Source organism: Leptonychotes weddellii, chromosome 15 (assembly GCF_054177405.1).
Source record: "Leptonychotes weddellii isolate Sample4059 chromosome 15, ASM5417740v2, whole genome shotgun sequence".
Lineage (NCBI taxonomy): Eukaryota > Metazoa > Chordata > Mammalia > Carnivora > Phocidae > Leptonychotes > Leptonychotes weddellii.
This window is the reverse complement of record NC_138383.1, coordinates 10,614,026-10,638,223: the sequence shown is the minus strand read 5'-3', so window position 1 is coordinate 10,638,223 and position 24,198 is coordinate 10,614,026. Positions and strand designations below refer to the sequence as shown.

The following is a 24,198-nucleotide window of genomic DNA, read 5'->3' as shown; positions in this document are numbered from 1 at the left end:
CCGGAAGTGCTGTGGGAGATGGGGGTCCCCGGCTGCGGGGCTCCAGTGTTACCTATCATCCCAGTGACGTAGCCAGCTTGCTGCAGCACCTCCGCCAAGGTGGTCTCGTTGAGCGGCAGACCCCCCACAGAGGTGACCGCAAAGTTGTGCGTGACTCCGTTGCGAAGGCCAAGCCGGCCCGTGAGCAGGGAGGCCCGAGAGGGCGAGCAGGTGGAGGAAGCTGCGTGGAAATCCACAAACCTGCACAGAAAGAAAAGGGATTGGGCTCCTTCCATCCACAGACAGCCAAACCAAGAGAAGTTCAATTCCTACCCAGTTCCCAGGATGCCAGTGCTGGAAAAAGCTCAAAGACCACCCCTTGAAGGGACAGGTTAGGAAAATGAAGCTCAGAGAGGTAATGCAACTAATTCAGGGTCACACAGCTCATTCAGATTGGTTTGATCTGGTATATTTAGTGGATCCTCTTCGTCCAAAGATTCCATATCTCGAATTCATCCACTCACTGAAACCCAACTGTATCTCCAAAATCAATACTCGTGGCTTTGAAGCGGTCACTCATGGACATTCCAAGATGTTCTAAAACTTTGTGTTTCCCCATATGCACAACCCTAGCTGAGGTTGACAAAGGTGACCTTCTTGTTTTGGCTCTCATACAGCAAGCAAATGTTTTCCTTTCTGCAGTCTACTGAATGCTATAGTTTTTACATTTTTGTGCTTTCTGTTGGTGATTTTGATGTTTAAAATGGCCCGCACACATAGGGCTGAGGGCTGGCTACTTCAGCCTAGTAGAGATGTGATGTGCCTTATGGAGAAAATACAAGTGCTAGATAAGCTTCATTCAGGAATGAGTTACAGGGCTGTTGGCCATGAGCTCAATGTTAATAAATCAAAAACTATATTAAATAAGATGTTTTTAAACAGAAACACACATAAAACAAGGTTCTGTGCTGATCTGTTGACAAAAACATAACCAGAGGCTTGCAGGAACTGAACTCTGTCGATCCCCTAGGAACAAGGTTCAGTATTCTGTAATTCAGTGTTCTCCATGACTTTACAGAGTAACTACTGCCAGTAACAAGAACCGGCTATAACTATTACACATGACGGGATGCTCAATCTTTTTTTGGACACTGTGGAGAACTATAAAAGAAGTCTAGCCATTTTCCTACCATCAGGAATGTGATTAAACTTCATGTCACTAATATAAATGGGGCAACTGACCTTGTGTGTCTCCTGATAGGATGATACGAAGTTGATCTCATCGAGGATTCTTGTCAAGAACATTTAACCTGAATCTAATCAGACCTCTGGACCTAATTTCCAGGTTATAGGAAATGTAGCTAATAGAAGAACAAATTAAATGACACCACAAGGAAATAATCTAACAAACCATTCTATACATCCTGCGACAACTGGTGTAGTTCTTCAAAAAGTCAATATCCGAGGGAAAAATGGGATAGAGGGGGGATATTCTATACTAAAGGACACTAAAGAGACAAACCAAATGTAATACATGATCCTTGACTGAATCCCAGTTCAAGCATGCTAACAGCACAATTGGGGGCTAATTAGGGAAATTTAATATGGACTGGATATAAGATGACATTGGGTGATCATTGTCCATTTTCTTGATTATGGCCATGTAGAAGAATGTTTTTGTTCTTTTCTTTTTCTTCCACTTGTATTGGCATATACATTGTATTCACTGAAGGTATACAACATAATGATTTGATACATGTATATATTGGGAAATGATCACCACAATAAGTTTGATGAATTACTATCACTTCCCATAACTATGATTTTTCTTTCTTGTGATGAGGATTTTAAGATCTCCTCTCTTAGCAACTTCCAAACATACAATACAGTATGGTTAACTAGTCACCATGCTGTGTATCACATGCATAGAGCCCACTTATCTCATGACAAGGAGTTTGTACCTTTTGACCCCCTTCACTCATTTCCCCACCAATCCCACCCCCACCCCTGGCAACTGCCAATCCATTCTCTGCATCTGTGAGTTTGGTTTTTTTAGATTCCACATTTACATGAGATCATATAATATTTGCCTTTCTCTGTCTGATTCCCTTTACCTAGCATACTGTCCACACCCATGTTGTCACAAATGGCAGGATTTCCTTCTTTTTTACAGATGAATCATCTTCTGTTGTCTATGTATACCACATTTTTATTACATTAGGAATATATTTTTATTACATTAAGGAAGTTATTACATTGAGAATGGTTTTATTCTCAAGAGATACATGCTATGGTGTTTATAATAAAAGAGCATGTCTGCACTCTTCAAATGACTCAGGAAAAACACCTTATTTACAGATAGTACAAATACAAACAAAAATGGCAAAATGTTAACAATGGTGGAGTATACTGATGTTTGACTCTTCTTTTCACTTTCTTTTATGTTTGAGATTTTTTAATATTAAAGGTTAATAATTAATGTTTAATAGTATAAGTTTCAAAAGAATGACAACCCGGAGTCTAGAATGAGCAGGGCAGTGGCAGGGTGGGTGGCCAGCCTGAGTGGGAGGGTAGGGAAGGTAGGGAGGGGCAGCTTAACATACAGCTTGGCGTGTCGGAACCACGCGTGTCCAGGGTGGCTGGAGCCGGGTCCCCCTGCTGAGCCGCCACCCTGGGCAGAGCGAAGCCCAAGGTCCGATGGGGTAAGGGACTGGCCTACAGACACCAGGTCAGCAGAGCCAAGCAGGGCTCGGTGCCTCTCCCCTCCTCTCCCCACCTCTCCCCTCCTCTCCAAATCTGACCCATCCTCACCCAGCAGCCGAAGGTGGGCCTTAAAGTGCCCCCTCTGACCACTGCTTAATGAATGAAATGATTGCCTGCTCCACTCCCCCATGGCCCATCTTTTGGGCCTCTCCTTCCCTCCCCACCGCGGGCACCAGCACACAGTCTTCGTCCGGGTCTGCAAAATGCCCGCTTCTTCCCAAGGTCAGCTTCCCCCTGGCACACTCTCCCAGATCTTCGCATGGCCTTTCCTCCCCCTTCGGTTTTCCTGCAAGGGGGCCTCTGCTGTCCTCTAATCAGGCACCCTGGGGCATACTTGGTAGCATTGACCCAACCCCAATTATCTGGTATGTTTTTATGTCCTTTCATTCTGGGCCATCCTCCCTCCATGCAAGCTCCCTGTGAGGAGGAGGAAGGCTTGGCCTACGTTGCTCATTGCTTGTTGCTCACTGCTCGTTGCTTATCTCCAGCTCCTAAAACAGGACTCTATAAATACAGGGGGAAGGGAGGGGAGAGGATGGGGAGAGGATGGGGAGAGGATGGGGAGAGGATGGGGAGAGGATGGGGAGAGGATGGGGAGAGGATGGGGAGAGGAGGAGAGGTCTGTCCTTCCCAGCAACTTCATTGAAAATGTAACCAAACCTCAAAATAAGTATTATTGGGAAGTGTGATGAGGGGGCAGGGGGCTCACTGAGCACATTCACCAAAAGTTATAGATTACGTGCAGGCACGGAGGTTGCAAGCATAAGCGTCACAATGTGAAGCGTCACAATGTGAAGCATCACGATGTGAAGAGATAGGACATCAGGGGACCCATGGGAAAGCAAGGGGATGAGGTCACAGAGAGCAGTGCCTGTTTAAACACTCCCTTCCCACACACTGTAGAGCCTGGCTCACCACCTGCCCCCTGCATTAGGGCCTCAGGTCTCCGCCATAACCCCACACCTGGACGGTGGTGGCCCCCAAACTGACTGAAAGCAGCTCTAGACCGAGACTGGCCACTTGCCCAGGCGAGCCTGCCCAGGGCCGTGCTTGCTCGGGGAACTTAGGGCAGCCTGGGGACATTTCCTTGTTTTCTGTGCTCTCACAGAGGCCAGCCTGGGGCAAGAAAAGGGGGAAATGCATACAAATCCCTGCTTCTCTGAGCACATATTTCTTGCAGAAGACGTGTTTAAAAGGGACTCCACCTGCAGCCTCTCTCCTGCTGGCTGCCAGGTCCAACTGGACTAAAGAAAGCCCCAGGAGTCTGTAATGTTTCCACACCCCTCCGAGACGCCCTGGGGAGCTCCCCTCAGTCTGCTCACAGTGGACAGGGAGGGCCCTGAACACCCTGCCCTTCACACTGACCTTGGCATTTGCAGGGGTGACGGCCCTGGAGGGCAGTCAGGACTGCAATGCGTGTCAGCAACACAGTGGTTTCCTCCTCTCTTGTTCCTTTCCCTTTCTCTCTCTTTTTTAAAAGATTTTATTTTTTTGCTTGTCAGAGAGAGAAAGCACACAAGCAGGGGGAGTGGGAGAGGGAGAAGCAGAATCCCCGCTGAGCAGGGAGCCCGATTCGGGGCTCGATCCCAGGACCCCGCGATCATGATCTGAGCCGAAGACAGATGTTTAACCAACTGAGCCACCCAGGTGCCCCTTTCTCTCTCAAGCCTAGGGATTATAACGAAAAACTTTTAACATCTTACAAACTAATGACCATGTGACCCAGCAATTCCACCACCAGGACTGGGATCCCCCACAAGAAGTGGAATCAGGTACTCAGACACTCCTGCCACGTTCATAGTCATGGCTGCACTCTGCCCCGTGGCTGAAAGGTGGAGGGGGCACAGTTGGCTATCCGCGGGCCAGTGGACAGACAAAATGTGGCCCATCCACGCGTTGGGATACTATTCATCCGTGCGCTGGAATGTAATTCATCCATGAAAGGGAACCAAGCAATGACAGTTGCTACAACATGGATGAACCCTGAAAACATGACATGAGTGGAAGAAGCCCATCACAAAAGGCCATCTATTGTACACTTCCCTTTATATGAAATGCCCCAAGTCAGTAAATCCACAGGGATGGAAAACAGAGGCTGGAGGGAGGAGGGGCACAGAGAGAATATGCTTCGTGGGTAGGGGGTTTCCTTTTAGGATGAGGAAAATATTTTGAAACTGGATAAGGATAGTAGTTGTAAATATCACTGAGTTGTTCACTTTAAAATGGTTAATTGGGGGGCACCTGGGTGGCTCAGTCGGTTGAGCGTTCGCCTTCGGCTCAGGTCATGATCTCAGGGTCCTGGGGTCAAGCCCTGCATCAAAGGATCAGGCTCCCTGCTCAGCAGGGAGTCTGCTTCTCTCTCTTCCCCTCCCCCCTGCTCATGCGCGCGCTCTCTCTCTCTCTCTCTCTCTCTCTCCCCCTCTCTCTGTCTCTCAAATAAATAAAATCTTTTAAAAAAATAAAATGGTTAATTTTATGTCATGAGAATTTCACTTCAATTAAAATAACAATCCAAATCTTACAGACTAAGAGGAAAATGCCAGATTCTGGCTGAAGAGACCCACGAAGCTAGGTGTCAGGTCTGCAGTTCTCCAGATGGGAAAATACTCATTTATAACTCGGGTGGTGATCTGTCATTTCATTCAATTTAGTCCCAAACTAATGATAAGGCAGCAAGCAGGGGCAGATCTGTGACAGATGCTGAGGAAGGACAGAAACAGCCCCCGTCCTCAGTGACCTTACAGTCTAGTTTCTGAACAAAAGCCTTACGGTCATTTCTACTTTCCTAGGAACGGTTACACCCACTTACCTAGCACTAACTTTGGGCACGGCCCTTTACGAGGGTTAACGCATTTAACACAGCAGCCCCAGGATGCGCTGTTGTAAGCACCGCTGGTATAGATGGGGAGACTGAGGCAGTGGGACCCACGGCCGGACACGGTCCAATGCCTTGTTCCCCAGGCATTCTGCTCCGTGCCAGCCCCCAGCCTTACACAGCACAGCTAGGTTTCCACGGGCAGCCTTTAAATTCAGGCCCATCCAATTCCAAATCCCCTGTGCATGCCACGTAACCACACTGCCTCCATTAGGAAGTCCAGAGTGCGTCTGGAAAGCCGAAGCGAAGGCGCTGGGAGTGCCCACTCCACGGGCCTGACTTGGGAGGACACCCACCGCGAGAGACAGAGGGAGGTTTTTTTTTTTTTTTTAAAGATTTTTTCTTTATTTATTCATGAGAGACAGAGAGAGAGAGGCAGAGGGAGAAGCAGGCTCCCAAGGAGCAGAGAGCCCGATGCGGGACTCGATCCCAGGACCCCGAGATCATGACCTGAGCCGAAGGCAGACGCTTAACCATCTGAGCCACCCAGGTGCCCAGAGGGAGGTTTTTAAGCAGAGAGGAAACGTGCCCAGTCCCTCAGACTCAGGGGAAGGGAGGCAGAACAGGTGGCCCAAGAAGAAATTTCGAGGCTTCATTCAAAGACTGGTGTGGGCCACACACACACACACACACACACACACACACACACACACACACACACACATGCACACACATCTCCAAATGCAGCTGGCTGTGAAATGAGAGAATTGCTAACTGGGCATCAGAAAAGCTTCTTGAAATAACATGACAAAACACTGATATGATCAATCCAGGTTTGGCCCCGGAGCCTCCAGTCCTGAAAACCTTCAAGAGAAAAACCAGACACCTGAACATCTGGGCTCTGTGGAGTCCTGCCTGAAAACAAGAGGCCACACTCACCGGCTTTGGCATCTCTTGAGCAAGCCATACTTCTGGGAATTCATGTTTCCCGAAAGACGAGTTCTGCACTGGGCTTCCTCGGCTCCAGACATCCTCAGCCCACACCAGCGGGTTCCCCACAGCCTCCCCTCCACAGAACTTACCCCGAAGATGGCTACAAAGGCACTGAGGGAGGCCCCTCTGCAGGCCTCAGGGAGCCCAGGGACTCTGGCTTCCCACCTGCCCCCAATATTCCTTCCTGACCCTCAGTCCCGTGAGGCTGATGACGTATTGCAGCTTTCCCTCCCCCAATCCCTATGTGCCCATTTCCCAGGCACGGGCTTCTCCAAAGCATTCCTACCTGCCAGACATCCTGGGGCCCCAAGGGTCCTGGACGGTGTAGGCAGCCAGCAACTCCCACTCTTCAAATTCCAAGCCAAGGTCCACCTTGCAGATCACACTGTTGCTCCCAAGACAAACACTCATCTCCGCCAGGCCTTTTCTGTTCTCTTCCTCCCGAGATTGAAGCTCATGACCCTCCCAGCTCCCACTCCTAAATATCTGTCCCTTGTAATAGTTCTTATCACTCGCAGCTCCTGCTTATCAAGCACTTACTACAACCCAGGCACTTTACATCCATAGCAGGTGTGAGCATCTGTTAACCCTGGATTCATCCGTTCTGTAAGCTCTGTGTGGGCCGGCCCAGGCTTGTTGGTGTCCTCTATTTACTATAACAGAACCAGCTGCACAATTTGCAGGGCCCTGTGCAAAAGAAAACAAGGGAGCCCTTGCTCAGAATTTACTAAGCACTTCAAGATGGCAATGACGGAGCTTTAAACCAAGAGCAGGGCCCTCCTAAAGCACGGGGCCATGTGTGCCAGCACAGGGCACACGCCCATAGAGCCGGCCCTGCCCAGCCACATCAGTTCAGTCTAGGACCCCAGTCGTCCCTCGGCCCACCGGGCTTCCCAGAGCAAGAAGGTAAAGGCCCACCGGTCTGGGGCCCCAGACATCGCTCCCATGTGGTACGTGTTGCTTCCTCTGCCAGTCTCTGCAAGTTTAGCTGGTTCTGCACACCCGCTCCTCCCCTTCCAGTCTTCCCTATCTCAGGAAGTAGCACCGCCTCTCACTCGGTTACTCAGTCCAAAGGAGTCATCTTGATTCCTCTCTTTCCCTCCCCCTCCACAGCCAAACTATTAGCACACTCCTGAAAGACTCCACTTTCAAATATATGCAGAATCTCTCCATTCCTCTCCATCCACCTGCTAACATCCTAGTCCAAGCTACTACCATCTTGCACCCAGACTACTACCATAGTCCATATTATAGTCTCCCCAGGGCCACCATGTTGTATAACCCCGCGGGATGCCATTCACGCTGTTGTCCGGAGTTGAGCAGTGCACCATCTGCCCATCTGTATGTGACCACCCTGCTCCCCACTTCCATTCCTGCTCCCAATTCCACCCCCCACCCCCATTTGCATGGGGCAGCCAAAGTAATCTCAAAAACTGCTTTTCAGCTAACATTCATTTCTGGCTGGAAGCCCTCTCACGGGTTCTCACCACAATCTAAGTAATTCCCAAGTCATTATGGTGGCCACCAGGCCCTCCATCATTGCTGCCCAGCCCGGGCACTGGAGCCCACAGAAAGGGCCAAATGGGCCACAGGCTTTCCAAGATCGGGTTCCTCTCAGCCCCAGGGACAGCCAGATGGGGCCCCGGGCAACTGGAGGCCTCAGGGCAGTCTTACCCCAGCTGGGTGTCTTCTCTGCCGAATTCCAGGGAAAAGCAGTCCTCTGAGAGCACAACACAGAGATAGCCCTTGGGGTAGGGCACCCAGCTGGTCACCTCCAACCCCTGGGAGCCTCAGCGGAGATCAGCCAGCCACAGCAGAGTTTGCTGGGGGAGCTACGGGGAGGAACCCACAGCCCTTTCCAGCGGGCAGCTCACACTTTAGTAGAAGTGTTAGGACGTGTGGATTAGAAGAGAAAGCCCCATAAGAGAAATACAAAGCAAGCGCTGTGGGAGGCAGAGTGATAGGAAGGGTAAACATGTGGACAAACGAGGGTGTATTAAATCCCAGCCTCCACTCCCTCCAGTGTGAGACTAGACAGGTAACTAACTTCATGTTGGCCTCAGTATCTTCCTCTGCAAAATGGGCATAACACACCTGCTTCACCAGCTTATTTGAGGAATTCAGTGGGATGATGTGCACAAAGCACCTAGCAGAGCTCCAGGTAGAGAGCAGGCTTTTAAAAACTCACGGTAGTCAAGGTAATTGGTGTCATGACTCGCTAAATGGGGGAAGACAGAACATTCCAGGTATGCAGGAGAGCATTGTGCTGGGCACCAACTGTTGGGACTCGGGGGAGGCATGGCCCCTGGCTCTTGCTCACGCTCTCCAGGCATCACAGACCCTGCCACACACGTCACAAGTCACCCTGGCCTCAGTGCGCACAGCACCGAGCTCAGCGTCCTCCCTCCAAGACCCCCGTGTCTGCCTCCCTCCCAGTAAACCTGGCTGGGGGCTGAGACATCATCTTCAAGTCCTTCTTTGCCACTTCCCACCTCCTTCAGCTCCTCCTACTCCCAACAATGCCACCCGGGACGTATATAGCCGTTGTCCCTCACCCAGATCACTTCAGTGACCCTCCAAGATGCCAGGTTCACTCGCCTCAGCCCATGCTAGCATGCAGACCAGTAGTGGGTCATGCCAACCACTGACCCCAAGTCTTCAGTGACTTCCTCCTGCATGGCCACCATAACCCACCAGGCTCTGGCTCAACCTAACTCTTCAACCTTCTGAGTCCCTGCTACCTGATGTGGGCTGAACTGTGTCCCCCCAAAAGATAGGTTGAAGTTCTAACCCCTGTCCCTCAGAATGTGACCTTATTGGGAAATAGGGTCACCGGGGATGTGACCGGTTAAGGTGAGGTCATGCTGGGTTAGGGCGAGTCCTTCACCTCCTAGGACCAGTATCCCGATAAGAAGAGGAGAGAGACAGCAAGGAGAATGCCACGAGAAGACACAGAGACGCACAGAGGGAAGGTGGTCACACGATGACGAAGGCAAGGGATGGACACTGCCATGAGCTAAGGAATGCCTGGGGCTACCAGAAACTGGAAGAGGCAAGGAAGGAAAATATCCTAGAGGAAAAACAGCTCTGCCAACATCTTCATTTCTCGCTTCTGCGGCTGTTACAGGATAGGAGCCCAGAATGTCACAGTGAACAACATCAAACCCTGCCCTCAAGTTGCCCAAAGTTCAGTAAGGGAGGTGGACAATCCCAGCGTGTGAAAGAGCTCCAAGAACAGTAAGCACAGGGTGTTCTGGAAGCATGCAAGGTGTGCATACATGCGTGTTGAGGAAGCAAGCACTTCTCAAAAGAAGCCACACGTAAGCTGAGACCTAAAGTATAAATAGGCATTAACTTTATGTTTGTCTTATCATAATAAAAATAGCTGCCATTTATCAAGGGACTACCACCCCAATCGTACTGCATGTATGATTTCAAATGCCTAGGATTCCCATTTTACAGATAAAGGAGGTGAGGCAGAGAGAGTTTAAGCAGCTTTCCCAAGACCATGCAGCTGGTATGGGTGCAGATGCACCTTACTCTGTCCAGTCATTGTGCCATAGGCAAGACCGTAGACCCCTATATTTGGGGAACGACAGAATTAGAACTTGAACCCAGGCCCGCCCAACCAAAATCCCATGCTCTTTCTACTCCCTTCACACCTGAGAGAAGGCTGGCTGGAACTGGGCCAATCCAGAGGTTGGTAAGGTAAATCCAGAGGAAACTACCTAAGGTAGGTGACTAGTCTTGGGCTAGGGAGGACCCGAGACTCACCTCTGGTGGTGCCAGCCCCAAGAGCCTGACTCACACCCACACAAACCATGTGAGCTTAAGAGAGACACCGGAATGCCTGTCTCCCAGCTAGCTCCAGGGATGAGGGCAGGAACCACAGTGTCAGAGGGATCAACAAGTTTTCTTCCTGGGCATGAATTACAGGGGAAATCAGAATCCAAAGTTTGCCTTGGTGAGCATGGAGTTAATTAATGCTAAGAGAATTCTAATGGATCACAGAAAAATCCTTCAGTTTGCTAAACTTAGGGAAATTCTGTCCTCTGTGGACCGAGCATTGTCAGTGGGTCTGGGCTGCACAAAGGGCTGTTGACCACAGTTTTCTTCCCTGGCACTCGGGACTGAAAGCCCTAACCTCTATATGATGGTATTTGCAGGTGGGGGCTTTGGGAGGTAATTGGTTTTAGATGAGTTCACAAGGGTAGAGTCCCTATGATAGGATTAGTGTTTTTATAAGAGGAAGAGACCAAAGATCTCCCTCTCTCCCCCCTCCATGTGACACACAGGGAGAAGGGGGCCATCTGCAGCCAGGAAGAGGGTCCTCAGCAGAACCCGACCACCCTAGCAAACTGATCTTGGACTTCCTAGCCTCCAGAATGGTGAAAAATAATTCCTATTGTTTAAGCCATCCCTTCTATTGTATAGTAGCCCCAGTGGACCATACACATGGGCAGAGCCCGAAACGCATTGCCTAGATGTTGTCCCTGCTTGCCTGTCTTTCACGACCATCCTGGGGACAGGCTCTCCTTGAACACACACCACCTCCCTCGTGGGAACAGCTTTCGTGCATTCCTCCCCAGACTGTGGGTTCTGTGAGGACAGGGTCGGAGTTGCAGCAGCAGCTTGGTGACATGGGGCCATTCCAGCAAAATCTGGTGGGCGAGCAAACAAAACTTGAAGAGCTCATTTGGTTGGAAAACATACATTCATCTGTTTGCCCAAAATCGCTCAAGCTGATGCTCTTGAGGGTTCAATTCTTTCCCCACCTGTGTGAAAGTTCACATAGCTTAACGCTCAGAAACAATCTTCTCTCCCTTATTTCCAAGTCTCTGGGGAGCCCTGACCATACCCTCACCACACCCCCCCCCAAAAAAAACCCTCACAACACCCCATGCGGCCCAGTGAACTGACCTGCCCGTCACCTTTCCTCTCTCCCAGCCTCTGTCTCTGTTCGGCTGAGACTAATTAATAAGTGATAAAATGGTCTTGCTATTTGGAAAGCTCCTTTTGTTTTCTCCCAAATCTATCTGGGCAGGCTCAGGCCAGTTCACCAACAGGGGTCCTAATTAAAGTCTGCAAATACATTGTAAAGGCAAGCTAGAAGTAGAGAGCCAGACATTACAGCAGCCTGTTAAGAGGAAAATCAACGCAAATTAAGCCACAGCCAGACAGAAACTAAAGCAACTTGCCATCACATAAATTATGTGTATTAGAATCAGAAAACATTGGTGCTGGAAACACTGCCCCGAAAGGCCCTGGAGAGACATAACATTGCGAAGTTGAGCATGTCCAGCCTTCATTTATGAGGAATTTAAAATAGATGATAGGCTTTTCTGTGGTCACTCTCTCAATTGCTGTGTGCCTGGAATAAGGGCTATCTTGGCTCCATTCATAATATAAAGTCTTGGAGGCGGAAATAGGTTTCAAAAATTATCTGCTGTGGCCTTTGTGTGTAGAGGGATGGGAGCGGGAGGTGAGGACTGGAGAAACACATTATTGGGACTCACCAACGCAACTTGGCCTCCATGTTGCCTTCTGTTAAATGCGAAGACTGCCAAGTCGGCACTCAGAAAGCTGTCAGGTGGGGTCACTGAGGTAACCAACACGCAGGCCCTTTGCAAGCTACACACAAATGTGGCAGTGAAGAGTAAACCTGGCGTGTTTTACTCATCATCCGTCCATCCATCCATCCATCCTCCCATCCTTCCATCCATCCACTCATACTCTTGTTCTATTCAAAAAAAAGATTCCTGGCAGCTGAGCTGGCTATGATCCTTGGCAATTTCCCCCTTTCCAACATTCTCGTTGTGGATATGAGTACATTCACGCTCAAGGAAGCACACACACAAGGCACATGACAAGACGTGCCCCCCCCCACACAAACACACACCGGCATCTCGGCGCCTCTTAGATTGGACAGCTCCCCACTGCCACAACCCTGAGCCATGCCATCCTGGAGGTTCCTGCAATCTGCCCACTGCCCTCCCAGCCGCCAGTGTGGGCCACCGCCTTTAAGCCTGAGCGATCCATCTCAAATGCAGGCTGACGCCTTCAGTCCTCAGAGCCCCCACTGCCTCCAGGACCAAGTCCAAACACTTGAGCGTGCACACAGACCCTTCACCAGGGGCCTCGTCCATTGGTCCAGCCTCACATTCCCTGTCCCAGCCACACTCAACCCCTGGAATGGCTGCCCTGGGAGAGCGAGGGCTTCTTGTTGTTTGGATCAGGGATGTATTCCCAGCACCTAGGACAGTGCCAGTGGGAGCCTCCAGGAATATGTGTCCAGTGAAAGGGCACTTTTCATTTCTGGGTCTTTGCTCCTGTTTTTCCCTCTGCCTACAACACGCTTTCCTCCCCCTTCACCTGGCTAATTCCTACTCATCGTTAAGGTCTCAACAGTGAGGTCCTTTATCCAGTACCTCTTGGCTTCCCTCTGGAGAAATGGCCTCTCTCTTCCTGCAGCCCCACAGGACTGTCTTTAACATGCTTCTGCTCTGGGTGGGTTCTATCATCCGAAAGGCAAGAAGCCCAGCATGGACCTTTCTCATTCTTGACTGTGACCAATGGGTAAATAACATGCTCATTCTATCCCAGAGGATTCAAATTCAGTTCCATCCAATCCAGGTTATTAAAGCCCTGGGGCAGGGGGCAAGAGGTACGGGGGGTTTCCTGTTCATGCAACACATTTCCATTCTGCACACCAAAAGCTGCTTTTCTTGGGGTGTCTGGGTGGCGCAGTCGGTTGGGTGACTGATCTCAGTTTCAGCTTAGCTCATGATCTCAGGGTTGTGATCTTGGGGTCATGGGATCAAGCCCCACATCAGGCTCCGCACTCAGCTCAGAGTCTGCTTGAGATTCTCTCTCTCTCTCTTCTTCTGTCCCTCTCCCTGTACTCTTTCAATTGAATAAATTGATCTTTAAAATAAATACATAAAAATAAAAGCTGCTTTTCTTGGCTTCTTCACCACCCGGCTGGAAGCCTCTTAGGGCACAGCTGGCTGGGGTCTTCCAGCATTTGTCCTATGACGGGCTCTTAACAGAGATTCCTTGCCAAATGACTATAGTCGGGAGACTTGAAAGGAGAATGAATGATAGCCGCTGGACAGGAATTTTGAACTTGCAGTTGTGAAGTAGGCTGGTACCAAGGCCTCACCGGTTAATATTTCAGTTCCTTTTCTTGAAGATTGGCTATTATCTGGACGATTGTGTTCCTGTAAGTCCCCATCTATTAAACAGAACCACGAGGCTAAACCCTGCAAAACCTTTTGTGTAGGCTTCACCTTGGCCCGGCTGGTAGGTGGGCAATGCATGATTTTTTTTTTTTTTTTGGCATTGCATGATTTTATGTCCATTGGACCTACTACCCGAGGGCAAAGATGTAAAATCACCTGTCCCGTGACGCTGAGCAAATTTCTCGAAGTTAGCGGTAAAGATCACAGGACAAGAGGCTTTTTCCCGCAACCCTGAGTCTGAATCACTGTAGGGGGAGGGACGGAGATAAAGCTGGAAGGGGATTATGTGGTGGGGACGGAATCTTTCTCTTATGAATATAAGTCTCACTTGGAATGTTCTTTCTACCCTAGCTCTCAGGAAGACCTCATTACAATCCCCTGCCATTGTGAGTGCCAGCCTGGCTCCCAGCTTCCTTGGGATCGCTGCAAAATCCTTCGGAAGGCAGCAGGACAGCCGACAAAACTCTGAGAGCTAACAGGATGGATGCGTGTTTGCAGAAAGCCAATGCTGAGAACAGAAATCACACAAGGTGTTTGACTGAATTGACAGATCAATTCATTCCTTCCCCCAGGCCCTCTTTCTAGAAACAGACTCAAGCCCCTGGAAGCCTCTGACCTTCCAGTGGTGAATACTGATCTTTGGTTCCTGGCTAAGTCACAGCCTGTACTCAGCAGTGGCATCGACTTGACTCAGATTAGACTGGGGGCCCAGAAGGGCTAAAGTCGGATGGAAGGAAATCAAGGTGCAAAGGTAACCTACTTCCAAGTCGATCCGCACAAGTGAATGTGCTTACAGTGTTCGGTCAACCTCACTTCTGAGCCAGCCCAGGAGACCCTCTAAGTGATCGGCCAGGATCTGGGCTTGGCTGGCTGGGCTCACTTCCCCCAAGAGACCTACAGGTCATGACCACTCAGGTGCTCAAAACCCAGTTTGGAGGGTGCCTGGGTGGCTCAGTTGGTTAAGCGACTGCCTTCGGCTCAGGTCGTGATCCTGGAGTCCTGGGATCGAGTCCCGCATCGGGCTCCCTGCTCGGCAGGGAGTCTGCTTCTCCCTCTCCCGCTCCCCCCTCTTGTGCTCTTTCTCTCTCTCAAATAAATAAATAAAATCTTTAAAAAAAAACCAAAAAACCCAGTTTGGACACCCTAAGCCGCTGCTAGAATCCAGTCACCAGCCGGGAGTCACCACTCACTCCCAGAGTTGCCAAGAAGCAGTTGCTGGTTCATCACAAGGTGAAAGCAATGCTGGCCGTCTCTGGTGTGCGGCTGACAACCCAGTGTGGTATCATCAGGGTTATTCCCTGGGTTCTCGTAATGATTTAAATGATGCAACTACTTTCAGAGTTAACTCTCTTCCAGAAGAGCTGGAAGAGATGCCAATGAAATACTATTTTTCCCCTCTCTTTTTTAAAGTTTGAGTGATTCCCTCCTCTAGCCCACATGGTGATGCAGGTTGCCTTGGGTTCCCTTTTTCCAGTTGCTTGCAACATTTTGAGTTTTAGCTCATTACTAAGTCCCTGGCCTTTTTACCTGAATGCCCAACATTTTGATTTTCCTTGGGTTATCTGATCGTTTTTAAACTTTCAATTGTTCAACAGCACTGCTCAGCTCAGATTTGCACCGGACAGTGACAAACGCCCAGCTCATCAGGTCAAGGGCAAAAAGCGCGTGGTCTGCTGAACCTACTGACAGGTGCAAGGGGCCCAGCTGCCTCGAAGTGCACAGGTGGGCTGTCGCTAAACGCTCGGGAGCCCTGAACAGCAATGCCTTCCATTGAAGAGACTTTCGCTGCTTTCTGGCGACTTCCGTTTTTTTCACAAATAAATTGTTTATCATTATTTCTAATGGAGTCGATTCGCAAACTAGATAATCTGCCCCCACATGCTGGAAAGCGACTACAGTAGTAAAAACACTTCACTCCTCTCTGGGCTTCAGTTTCCCTCTATGTGATAACATGATGAGGACGCTCTTCGACCTGAGCTACCATTAAATGACATAGCTCTACCATAACCCTCAAGACTGTGGGGTTTCAGGCCATAATCCCTCCTTTACCACTATGTAAATGCAAGTTAGGAAATCTGTAAAGGAACCAAACTTAGGGCACTGCCAGATCAGCCTTTCTTCCCCCAAAGAATCCTTTTGTTCTGCAACAATGATGACATCACGGTTATGTTGTGAATGGTGCCCGTTCCGTTGACAAATCTGGCAAATCGCATCTACCATAACCAAGTGGGGAAGAAAGAAAAACCCCACCCTACTGCTGTGTGCGGGCAGGGAAATGTTATGAAGACATTTAAGTATTGCCTTGGGGACTTGGTCTAGGAAGGAACAGACTCAAGCAGATCCCAAGAGGACAGCCAAGTTGGGGCAGGTGGCTTGACCTTGACTTCCTCACTTGTGAAAGAAGAGAAACATGGGCTGGTGGCCGGAATTAACCGGGGTGATGCCCAGAGCCTGGCACCTCCCATGTGCTCAGCTTGGGTTAGCTATTACCACAACTGTCATGTTTGAAGATTTTATTTATTTATTTGAGAGAGAATGAAAGACAGAGAGCATGAGAGGGAGGAGGGTCAGAGGGAGAAGCAGACTCCCTGCCGAGCAGGGAGCCCGATGCGGGACCTGATCCTGGGACTCCAGGACCATGACCTGAGCCGAAGGCAGTCGCTTAACCAACTGAGCCACCCAGGCGCCCCCACAACTGTCATGTTTGATTCAAATACAGATGTTGGCTCAGTGTGGACCGTCCACATGGAGATTAACAGGGATTTGTCTCTGGAACCCACTCCTCCTTCCACAATGTGTCATTTAGACCTTTCGTTATGCAGAGTAGCCGATTCACTCCTCACAATTCAAATGGATATTATTTCTAATATCAATACCAAAAATACCCATAGCTCACATATATCCGTGTCCGTTGAGAGCCAGGCTCTGTGCTAACTGCCTGCATGGATTACTTAATTTAATCCCCACGATATCCTACGAGGCGGGTGCTACATAAGACCCCATTTACAGACAAGGAAAGCAAAGCTCCAAGGGATATGTAATTTGTCCAGAGTCATACAGATGGAAAGTAGTAGAGCCGGGATTTGAACCCGAGCCACCTGACTCCAGAGCACGACTTCTTAAGCAGGATATTTAGTCTTCAAAGCAACAATTGTTCATCAAGCCCCTGCTACACTACAGATTATGTGAGGAGCGGGGGTAAAGATATATGCGGTATAGCTCATTGTTCTGAGTTGACTAGCATCCCCCCAAATTTCACGTCAACCCAGAACCTGGGAATATGACCTTATTTGGAAACAGGGCCTTTGCAGATGTAATCAAGTAGAGATGAGGTCATACTGGATTAGGATGGGCCCGAAAGCCAGTGATGGCAGCCTTATAAGAAGAAGGGGATTTAGACATGTGCATGCAGGGCAAATCCCATGGAAGAGTGGAGGCAGAGAATGGAGCGGTGCCTCCACAAGCCCAGGAGGCCAAGGACTGCCTGCAGCCACCAGAAGCCAGGAGAGGGGCATGGAACCGATTCTTCTTCGGAGCTTCCAGAAACAACCAACCCTGCCAACATCTCGATTCAGGATTTCTAGCCTCCTGACCCGTGAGAAGATACAGAGGAGCTGCTTTAAGCCACACAGTTTATAGTAATTTGTCATGGGAGTCCGAGGAAACAATACCCTAATAAAAAAGAGACAATAAAAAAGACACTTTCTCAAGTCACCTGGGGACCCTGTTTGGCAACAGGAGTTCTTGTCTGAAAGTCATGGTTCCCCACCGGCCATGAGTAGGCAGGGGCCAAGCCAGTGATGAATCAATCCGTGGCCTCACAGGAAGCCTGCTTTCCTGTCAACAAAGCACAGAGAGAAAAACCACCGCGGACACAGACATCGGGCCAGAGGGCCGGCCGCCTGGCCCCTGTCACAAGGCTCAGATGGAGAGAATATTTTCACAAAGGGAGGAAAAAATAGGAGAGCCCACCAAACGGTGCTTGCGTCTGGATCCCAAGGTGCCATTTCTGCTCCGGATGAGCCGGGACCGGTGGGGAGAGCTCAGAAGGGGAGGGTCCAGGCCTCCAAAATCTCGGTTTCGATAATGGGCCAGATACTTCCCCACAAACCCACTCGACACTAAAAGCAGAAGTTGTTAAGTATTTGGCAATCCAGTTCCCTTTGAGGATCTAGTCAATGCTGTGGATTAAATCTGTTCTCGGAAAGAGAAAAAAATTCCAACACGCAAAATTTGGGGTGAGTGACATGTCAAGGGATCTTGACCTAAAGCCCATTCACCGAAAAACAATGATGTATAAATTTCCTCCTGGGCAATAGGCGCTGTGCTCTGTGCTAGGAATACAAGAGGGGCAGAACAGATGAGGCATTTCCCTCCCGAAGGCCAGAGCTAGAAGAGAGGTGTGTGATTTTCCTTGGCTGCCACAACAAAGGAGCACAAACGGGAGGCTGGAAATGACAGAAATGTAATTCTCTCATAGGGCAGGAGGGCTGGAAGTCTGAAATCAAGATGTCAGGAGGATTGGTTCCTTCTGGAGGCTCAGAAAGAGAATCTGTCCCGTGCCTCTTTCCTGGCTTCTCGCTGTTGTCAGCGATCCCTGGCATTCCCAGCTCGCGGACACATCACAGCATTCCCTGCCTCTGCCTTCCCATCACCTCCGCTGGGTGTCTCTCTGTGTCCTCGCCTCTTCTTATAAGGACACTAGTCATTGGATTTATGACCCACCGCCAATGGAGGTCAGATCCATAACTAAGGGGCACCTGGGTGGCTCAGTCAGTTAAGCATCTGCCTTCGGCTCAGGTCATGATCCCAGGGTCTTGGGATCGAGCCCCTGGTCCGGGTCCCTGTTCAGCGGGGAGTCTGTTTCTCCCTCTCCCCTTGCTTGTGCTCTGTCTCTCTTTTTCAAATAAATAAATAAGATCTTAAAAAAAAAAAAAAAGATCCATAACTAAATACATTTGCAAAGTCCCTGTTTCCAAATGAGGTCACATTCTGAGGTTCCAGGTGGGCATGAATTGAGGGGGAGCACTCTATTCCACCCAATACGGGTGGTCATACGGTTACACAGTCCCCACAAGGAGCCGGCAGAGAAGCCAGCAGCATCCGAGAAAGCTTTCCAGAGGATCTCAGGAGGCACGGGGGCCCCAGATGGTGAGTAGAAACTAACTAAGCAGAAGAAGTAGAAAGCGCATCAGGAAGACGGAGTCACCTAGCTGAGGCCCAGACACAGGGAGGCACCGGGTGAACAGAGGGATCGCACAGAGAGCCAGGCTGGTGGAGGGGCTGGTCTTGTAAGCCGCTCTCCAGAGTTCGGATTGGATCCCTAGGGCCACAAAATGCCTTTGAAGGATTGAAAGCAGAGGAGTGTTCCTAGAAAGTTCACTTCAGCTGAGGTGGGGCGGATGGACTGGAGTGGGGGAGGCCAGATGCAGGGACCCCCGAGGGTCTGTATCTCCGGGGAAGCTCCGGGCTCCTGGATACAAGTGGCTGAGATATTGTGGTGAAGCCTCCCATGGAGTCCTAACCCGCTAGCTGGAACGGTTCCCACCGAGCCGGACGGAGGAGTTGAACGCAGCACAAGTTGGGAGCTGAACTAGCTAGCCGGTCAGATCGCCGTCAGCCCAAGATGCGTACCCAGAAGTCTGAACGCTCTGATACGTGTTCTCTTTCTGAGCGGAAAGGGGCTTATGAACATCCAGACCAGTTCGAATGCACAAGCCCTTCCCTTTACGGTCCCCTGGAGTTACGTGTGCCCGTCCACGGACCAGTAAGTCCCGTCTGCCCACAGATAAGTCCTCTTACCTTTATGTGTCTTGCTGACTCAGTTGCTCTTCAAAGGTCACCTTCTCCCCTGCACCCCCAGGCTGGGTTCCGCAGCCTCCCTTGCAGACTCCAAAAGTCCCGGATGCAGGCTCATGTACTCAGTTGTAATGCCTACTTTCCTCTTAACCTGTCCCCTCCCCCAGACAATAAGTACCAGAGGTAACTTGTTCACCTCCGTATTCCCAGCTCCTAATACACACACACACACACACACGCACACACACACGCACCCCGAATGTTATCAGATGGACGAATGGATGGATTTCTTCAAGATGCTGTACTGGCTTCAAACCAAATAGGTCAATCAATTAACTAAGTCGACATGGACCCATCAATTGTTCTCTAAGTGCCTTACGCTGTCCCCTCCCGCGGAGAGTCAGGCGTATAAAGAGATGCTGGCTCGGCATCCTCAAGACTCACCTCATTCCTTCTGCAGCCATCTTATCAAGGTTGACAGTGTCCTTCGTTTCTGCCCAGTTCGCCCCCAGGTCCCCCCACCCCATGTCATCTGCCAAAATGATCACGAAATTTGGCTTCCGGCCTCTTGTTTCCCCACTGAAGGAAAAATCCACAAGGGGATACAGGCCTCCCAAGAAAGTCACCCCCACAAGCAGAACCTTTAGAAAAAGCCAGCCCATGGTGGGGAGGGGAGGGTAATCACTGTCCGGAGTGACGGTGGGCCGCAGCTAAAGATTTTTCCGAGGGCCCTCCTGCTCTGTTTCAGGGCAAGGAGTTTGCAAAAGATACTGGTGGTGGCGGTCTTGTTGGGGGTGGTCCCTAGAAGGATGGTGGGGCTACAGAAATGAGGCCCCCACCTGGAATCCTCATTCGAGAGAGTCAGGAAACTTGCAACCCCGAATGTGGTTTGCCCCTCTGCAGCTCCGAGGGAGGACCGGCTGTGTGCGACAATCAGCCCTCAGTGTCCACAGCTCTTTGGCCACTTAGCGAAGGAGCCCTCTGTGCTCAGGGATGTTAGTGCCGTGCATCTGTTCAGGACTCCAGCTGGTGAGTGCAGGATAAATTCTCACATCTGCAGAACACCTGGACGTTCTAGAAGCCGCAGTCAGCCTCGAATGAGTTTCTCAGTTCCAGATGGTTGAGGGCTTCATGTTTCTGTAAGGTTTCCTGAAAGAACAAAAATTGACAAGAAAACAGAGTTAAAACTGCCAGTGCAGCTGTGTTTTACTCAGTAGCTTAGGAAATAATCTCTTTCCCACGCCAACAGATGTTTTCCTTCTCACTCGAATATGTAGCTGGTTCATCAGTTTCTCCACCTGAGGAATCGTAATGATGACAATGTTTGCAATGGACCTATAATCATGGGGTTGGGAGCGCCATTAGGGATGAGGTCTCTCAACTTACTCACTACAGGGATGAGGACACTGAGGCCCGGTGTTCTGGAAGGGGCAAGGGCCAGCACCCAGCTCTGTGAAATCCCAGTTCTCCCCCACTCCCACCCCACCACGCTTCCCTGATTCACAAGAAATCCCCAAACTAATCATGACCTTATCAAACCCATTGAAAATTCTAGAAGAAAGAGTGAGACCTTTGTGACCAAGACATGATTCTTTCTAACAGTCATGCCGTCAACTAATATTTCTATATAAAATTCCTGATGGAAAATGATTTGAGAAAAAAAGAAACGTAAAGAAAATTAATGCTATAATCTAGGTGGAGAATATATGGGTACTTCAGGTAGAATGTTCAATTTTGCTGTTTGAAATGTTTCACAATAAAATGTCAGAAACACCTTTCCAAAAATTGTTAATGGAAATTGTCCCTTTACATCTCGACAATGTAATTTTTATTCAAATCTAAAGACATGCTCAACCAGGGCTTCTCACACTTGGATGTACCTACAAATCAGCTACAGGTCTTATCAAATGCAGATTCATAGGAAAGGCTGGGGTATTTCTAACAAATTCCTAGGTGAAGACTTTATCTCTAGCCCTTAAATCACACTTGGAGTACCAAGAGGCTTAGAAATAAAAACATCATGATTCTTGTCCAAGAAGAAAACGAACCTAAACTGGAGATGCTTAACCTACTGGAGATAATGCAACTTCAGTGGACAAGCACGAAAGCCATAAATCAGGTCGAATTTTGAAAAACAGGAATCAAAGTTTACGTTTTCAACTGCAGGTTGCAAATGGGAACCATAGAATAAAACCATATCATCCCTACTTCACTTGAAAGCCCTAAATTTATAAGGGTAGTAAGGAGGCACAGACTTGAAATTCTGGACCAAGTGAAAAAACTATTGGGACACCCAAACCATTGAGAGGATTAGGGGAGAACCAATTTGTAATATATAAAGATGCTACTGGGGCTGGGATTATGATAGACGTGATGTGCAGTTGTGTATCTCTTCCCTTAAGGAAGGAATGCACAACTGAGAGAGCCAGCCAGCCAACCCAACTGCCAACGCAAGCGGATGGGGGTGGTTGGAGGTATGTAAATTCTGCAAGACCCAGATAAACTCAAAAGGTTGGGCAGATACATACTTAATCAAAATAAAAGGGAGTTCAAGTAAACAGTCATGGTCTTCTGGAGGCCAGTGAATCAATTGTTCAAAAATGCAAATTCTTCTGTTTTCCAAGAAGAGACTTATTTTTTCAAACTCAATTAAGATTCAACCAGTATTTGTTGATCTTGAGGCCCCAAAGACTTCTCCCTTTCTAGAAGAAGAAAGAGACCTTGCACAAGGAGGGCACCCAACAAACACCTGTTGACCTGCTGGTTGATTCCCAGCCTCATTCTACTGGCTTCTGACCATGAGCAACAATCATAGGAGGCTTTTCTTCTTAAAGCTACTTAGCTTGGAACTCTAGAGTGGCCTCATTCTTCGTCAATAATCCATTTTGGAATGACCCAACACGAAGGACTCCAGGGGAAAAAAAATTCGCTTAAGAAAAAAGCTAAAATTAAGGTGGGAACATAAATAAACAGATTGTTTTTCTTAACAGTTCCATGATAAAACATTCCTTTGAGGATTTTCAAAGGGAATCATTAATACTTAAAAATTTCGCTGAATGGAAATAAGCTAATTTAGTCAGTACGCCATTGCATTATCCTTCATGCCCATACCTCCAGGGAGATATTTAATCTTTTCCCATTTATTTTTTTTAACTACAGTGAAAATGAAAATCAGATATTCAAAGAGTGGACCCAAAGCAATGGACTTTGATTAAGATCCAGGCTGACATTATGGAAAACACGATGGCAGTTCCTCAAAAAATTAAAAATAGAATGACCATATGATCCAGCAATCGCACTTCTGGGTATCTATCCAGAGAAATGAGATCAGTATCATGAAGAGATATCGGCACCCTGTGTTGACTGCAGCATTATTCACAATCACCCAGATATGGGAACAACCTTAGTGTCCACGAGTGAATGAAGAAAGAAAATGTGCTGCATATAGAATACACACACAATGGAATAGTATTCAGCCTTTAAAAAGAAGGATCGTGGAAAAGAAAGTTGTTGCCATTTGCGAGAACCTCGATAAACCTGGAAGACATTATGCCGAGTGAAATAAGCCAGGCATAGAAAGACAAATACTGCATGATCTCACTTATATGTGAAATCTAAAAAAAGAAGTCAAACACATAGAAGCAAAGGGGAGAATGGTAAGTGTTAAATGTCCTCACCACAAAAAATTTAAAACATATGTAACTGCATGAGGTGATGCGCATGTTAATGAGATTGTGGACATCATTTCATACCGTTTATGTACATCAAAATATCACATCGTACGCAGTAAACACATCGCATTTTATTTGTCGATCAGACCTCAGTGAAGCTGGGGGAAAGTTTTTAAAAGACGCAGGCTGAGAACTTTGTGCTCAGTGCCTCATCTGAGGTCCTCTTCCCCACTTTCTTTATGCATCACCCTGCCCCTCTCAGAAGCGAGAGTGGACACAGACAGGGATCATGTCTGTGGGCTAAGGAAGAAAAGGGGAGTCTGGCAAATAGAGCGTCCCCTCCTCCCTCCACTGGGCTGGAAGGAACTTGACCACCGTACTCAACCAACCCCCCAAGGAAGACCCATCTGCTCCATAAGCAGAACAAACTGGAATAGATCCCTGCTGAGCACAAGTATGAACCCCTGGCCATGCCTCGATGCTCCTCGGGCAGCCCGAGAGTGAACTTGAGTTGCCCCGCCGCTCAGCAATGACCTGTCTTCTTCTCTATGACCCCTGCTGGAAAACAAGTCTTCTGGGTCTGCTCAGTGTTGGCCTTTCTTTCGGTTCCCGGCTCGCTTCTGGGGAAAGGTGCTCATGAGCCGCAGAATGACCGGCAGGCAGCGGTCGGTCAGAAGGGCTGAGGATAGAATGGCATGAGTCAACCTGAAGACGGAGCTTGCGGTGTCTGAACCCCAGGCCTGGCTCCCCGAGGACCTCCCTGCGGCCAAGCAGCCTGCTAGAGGGCCTTGAGAACAGCTGAAATAACAAGAAGGTTGGGCAGAATTTCTGGCAGAGGGCTCTGTTGGTTTTCCAGAGACAAAGCTTCTGATGAGCCGAGGCCAAAAAAGACAGAGGCGCAGGGAGAGTGTGATGCGCGGGCGGCGGGGGGCGGGGG

At 49.1% G+C, this 24,198-nt stretch overlaps 1 protein-coding gene across 7 annotated transcripts in view; it reads right to left on the bottom strand.

Annotated features, from left to right (window-relative positions):
- Positions 1 to 24,198, bottom strand: part of ARSG (arylsulfatase G) — an 83,758-nt gene that overhangs the window by 25,254 nt on the left and 34,306 nt on the right. For 6 of the 7 annotated variants that reach the window (XM_081804635.1, XM_081804630.1, XM_081804632.1 and 3 more), the window contains exons 2-3: positions 20,035 to 20,739; positions 53 to 240 (exon numbers count right to left, since the gene is read on the bottom strand). In XM_081804635.1, coding sequence (XP_081660761.1) covers positions 53 to 240; positions 20,035 to 20,252 — 406 coding nt within the window. In that variant the 5' untranslated portion in view covers positions 20,253 to 20,739. Of the gene's footprint in view, positions 1 to 52; positions 241 to 17,506; positions 17,858 to 20,034; positions 20,740 to 24,198 lie in introns of those variants that run through there. The other variant, XM_081804636.1, reaches the window with a different exon arrangement.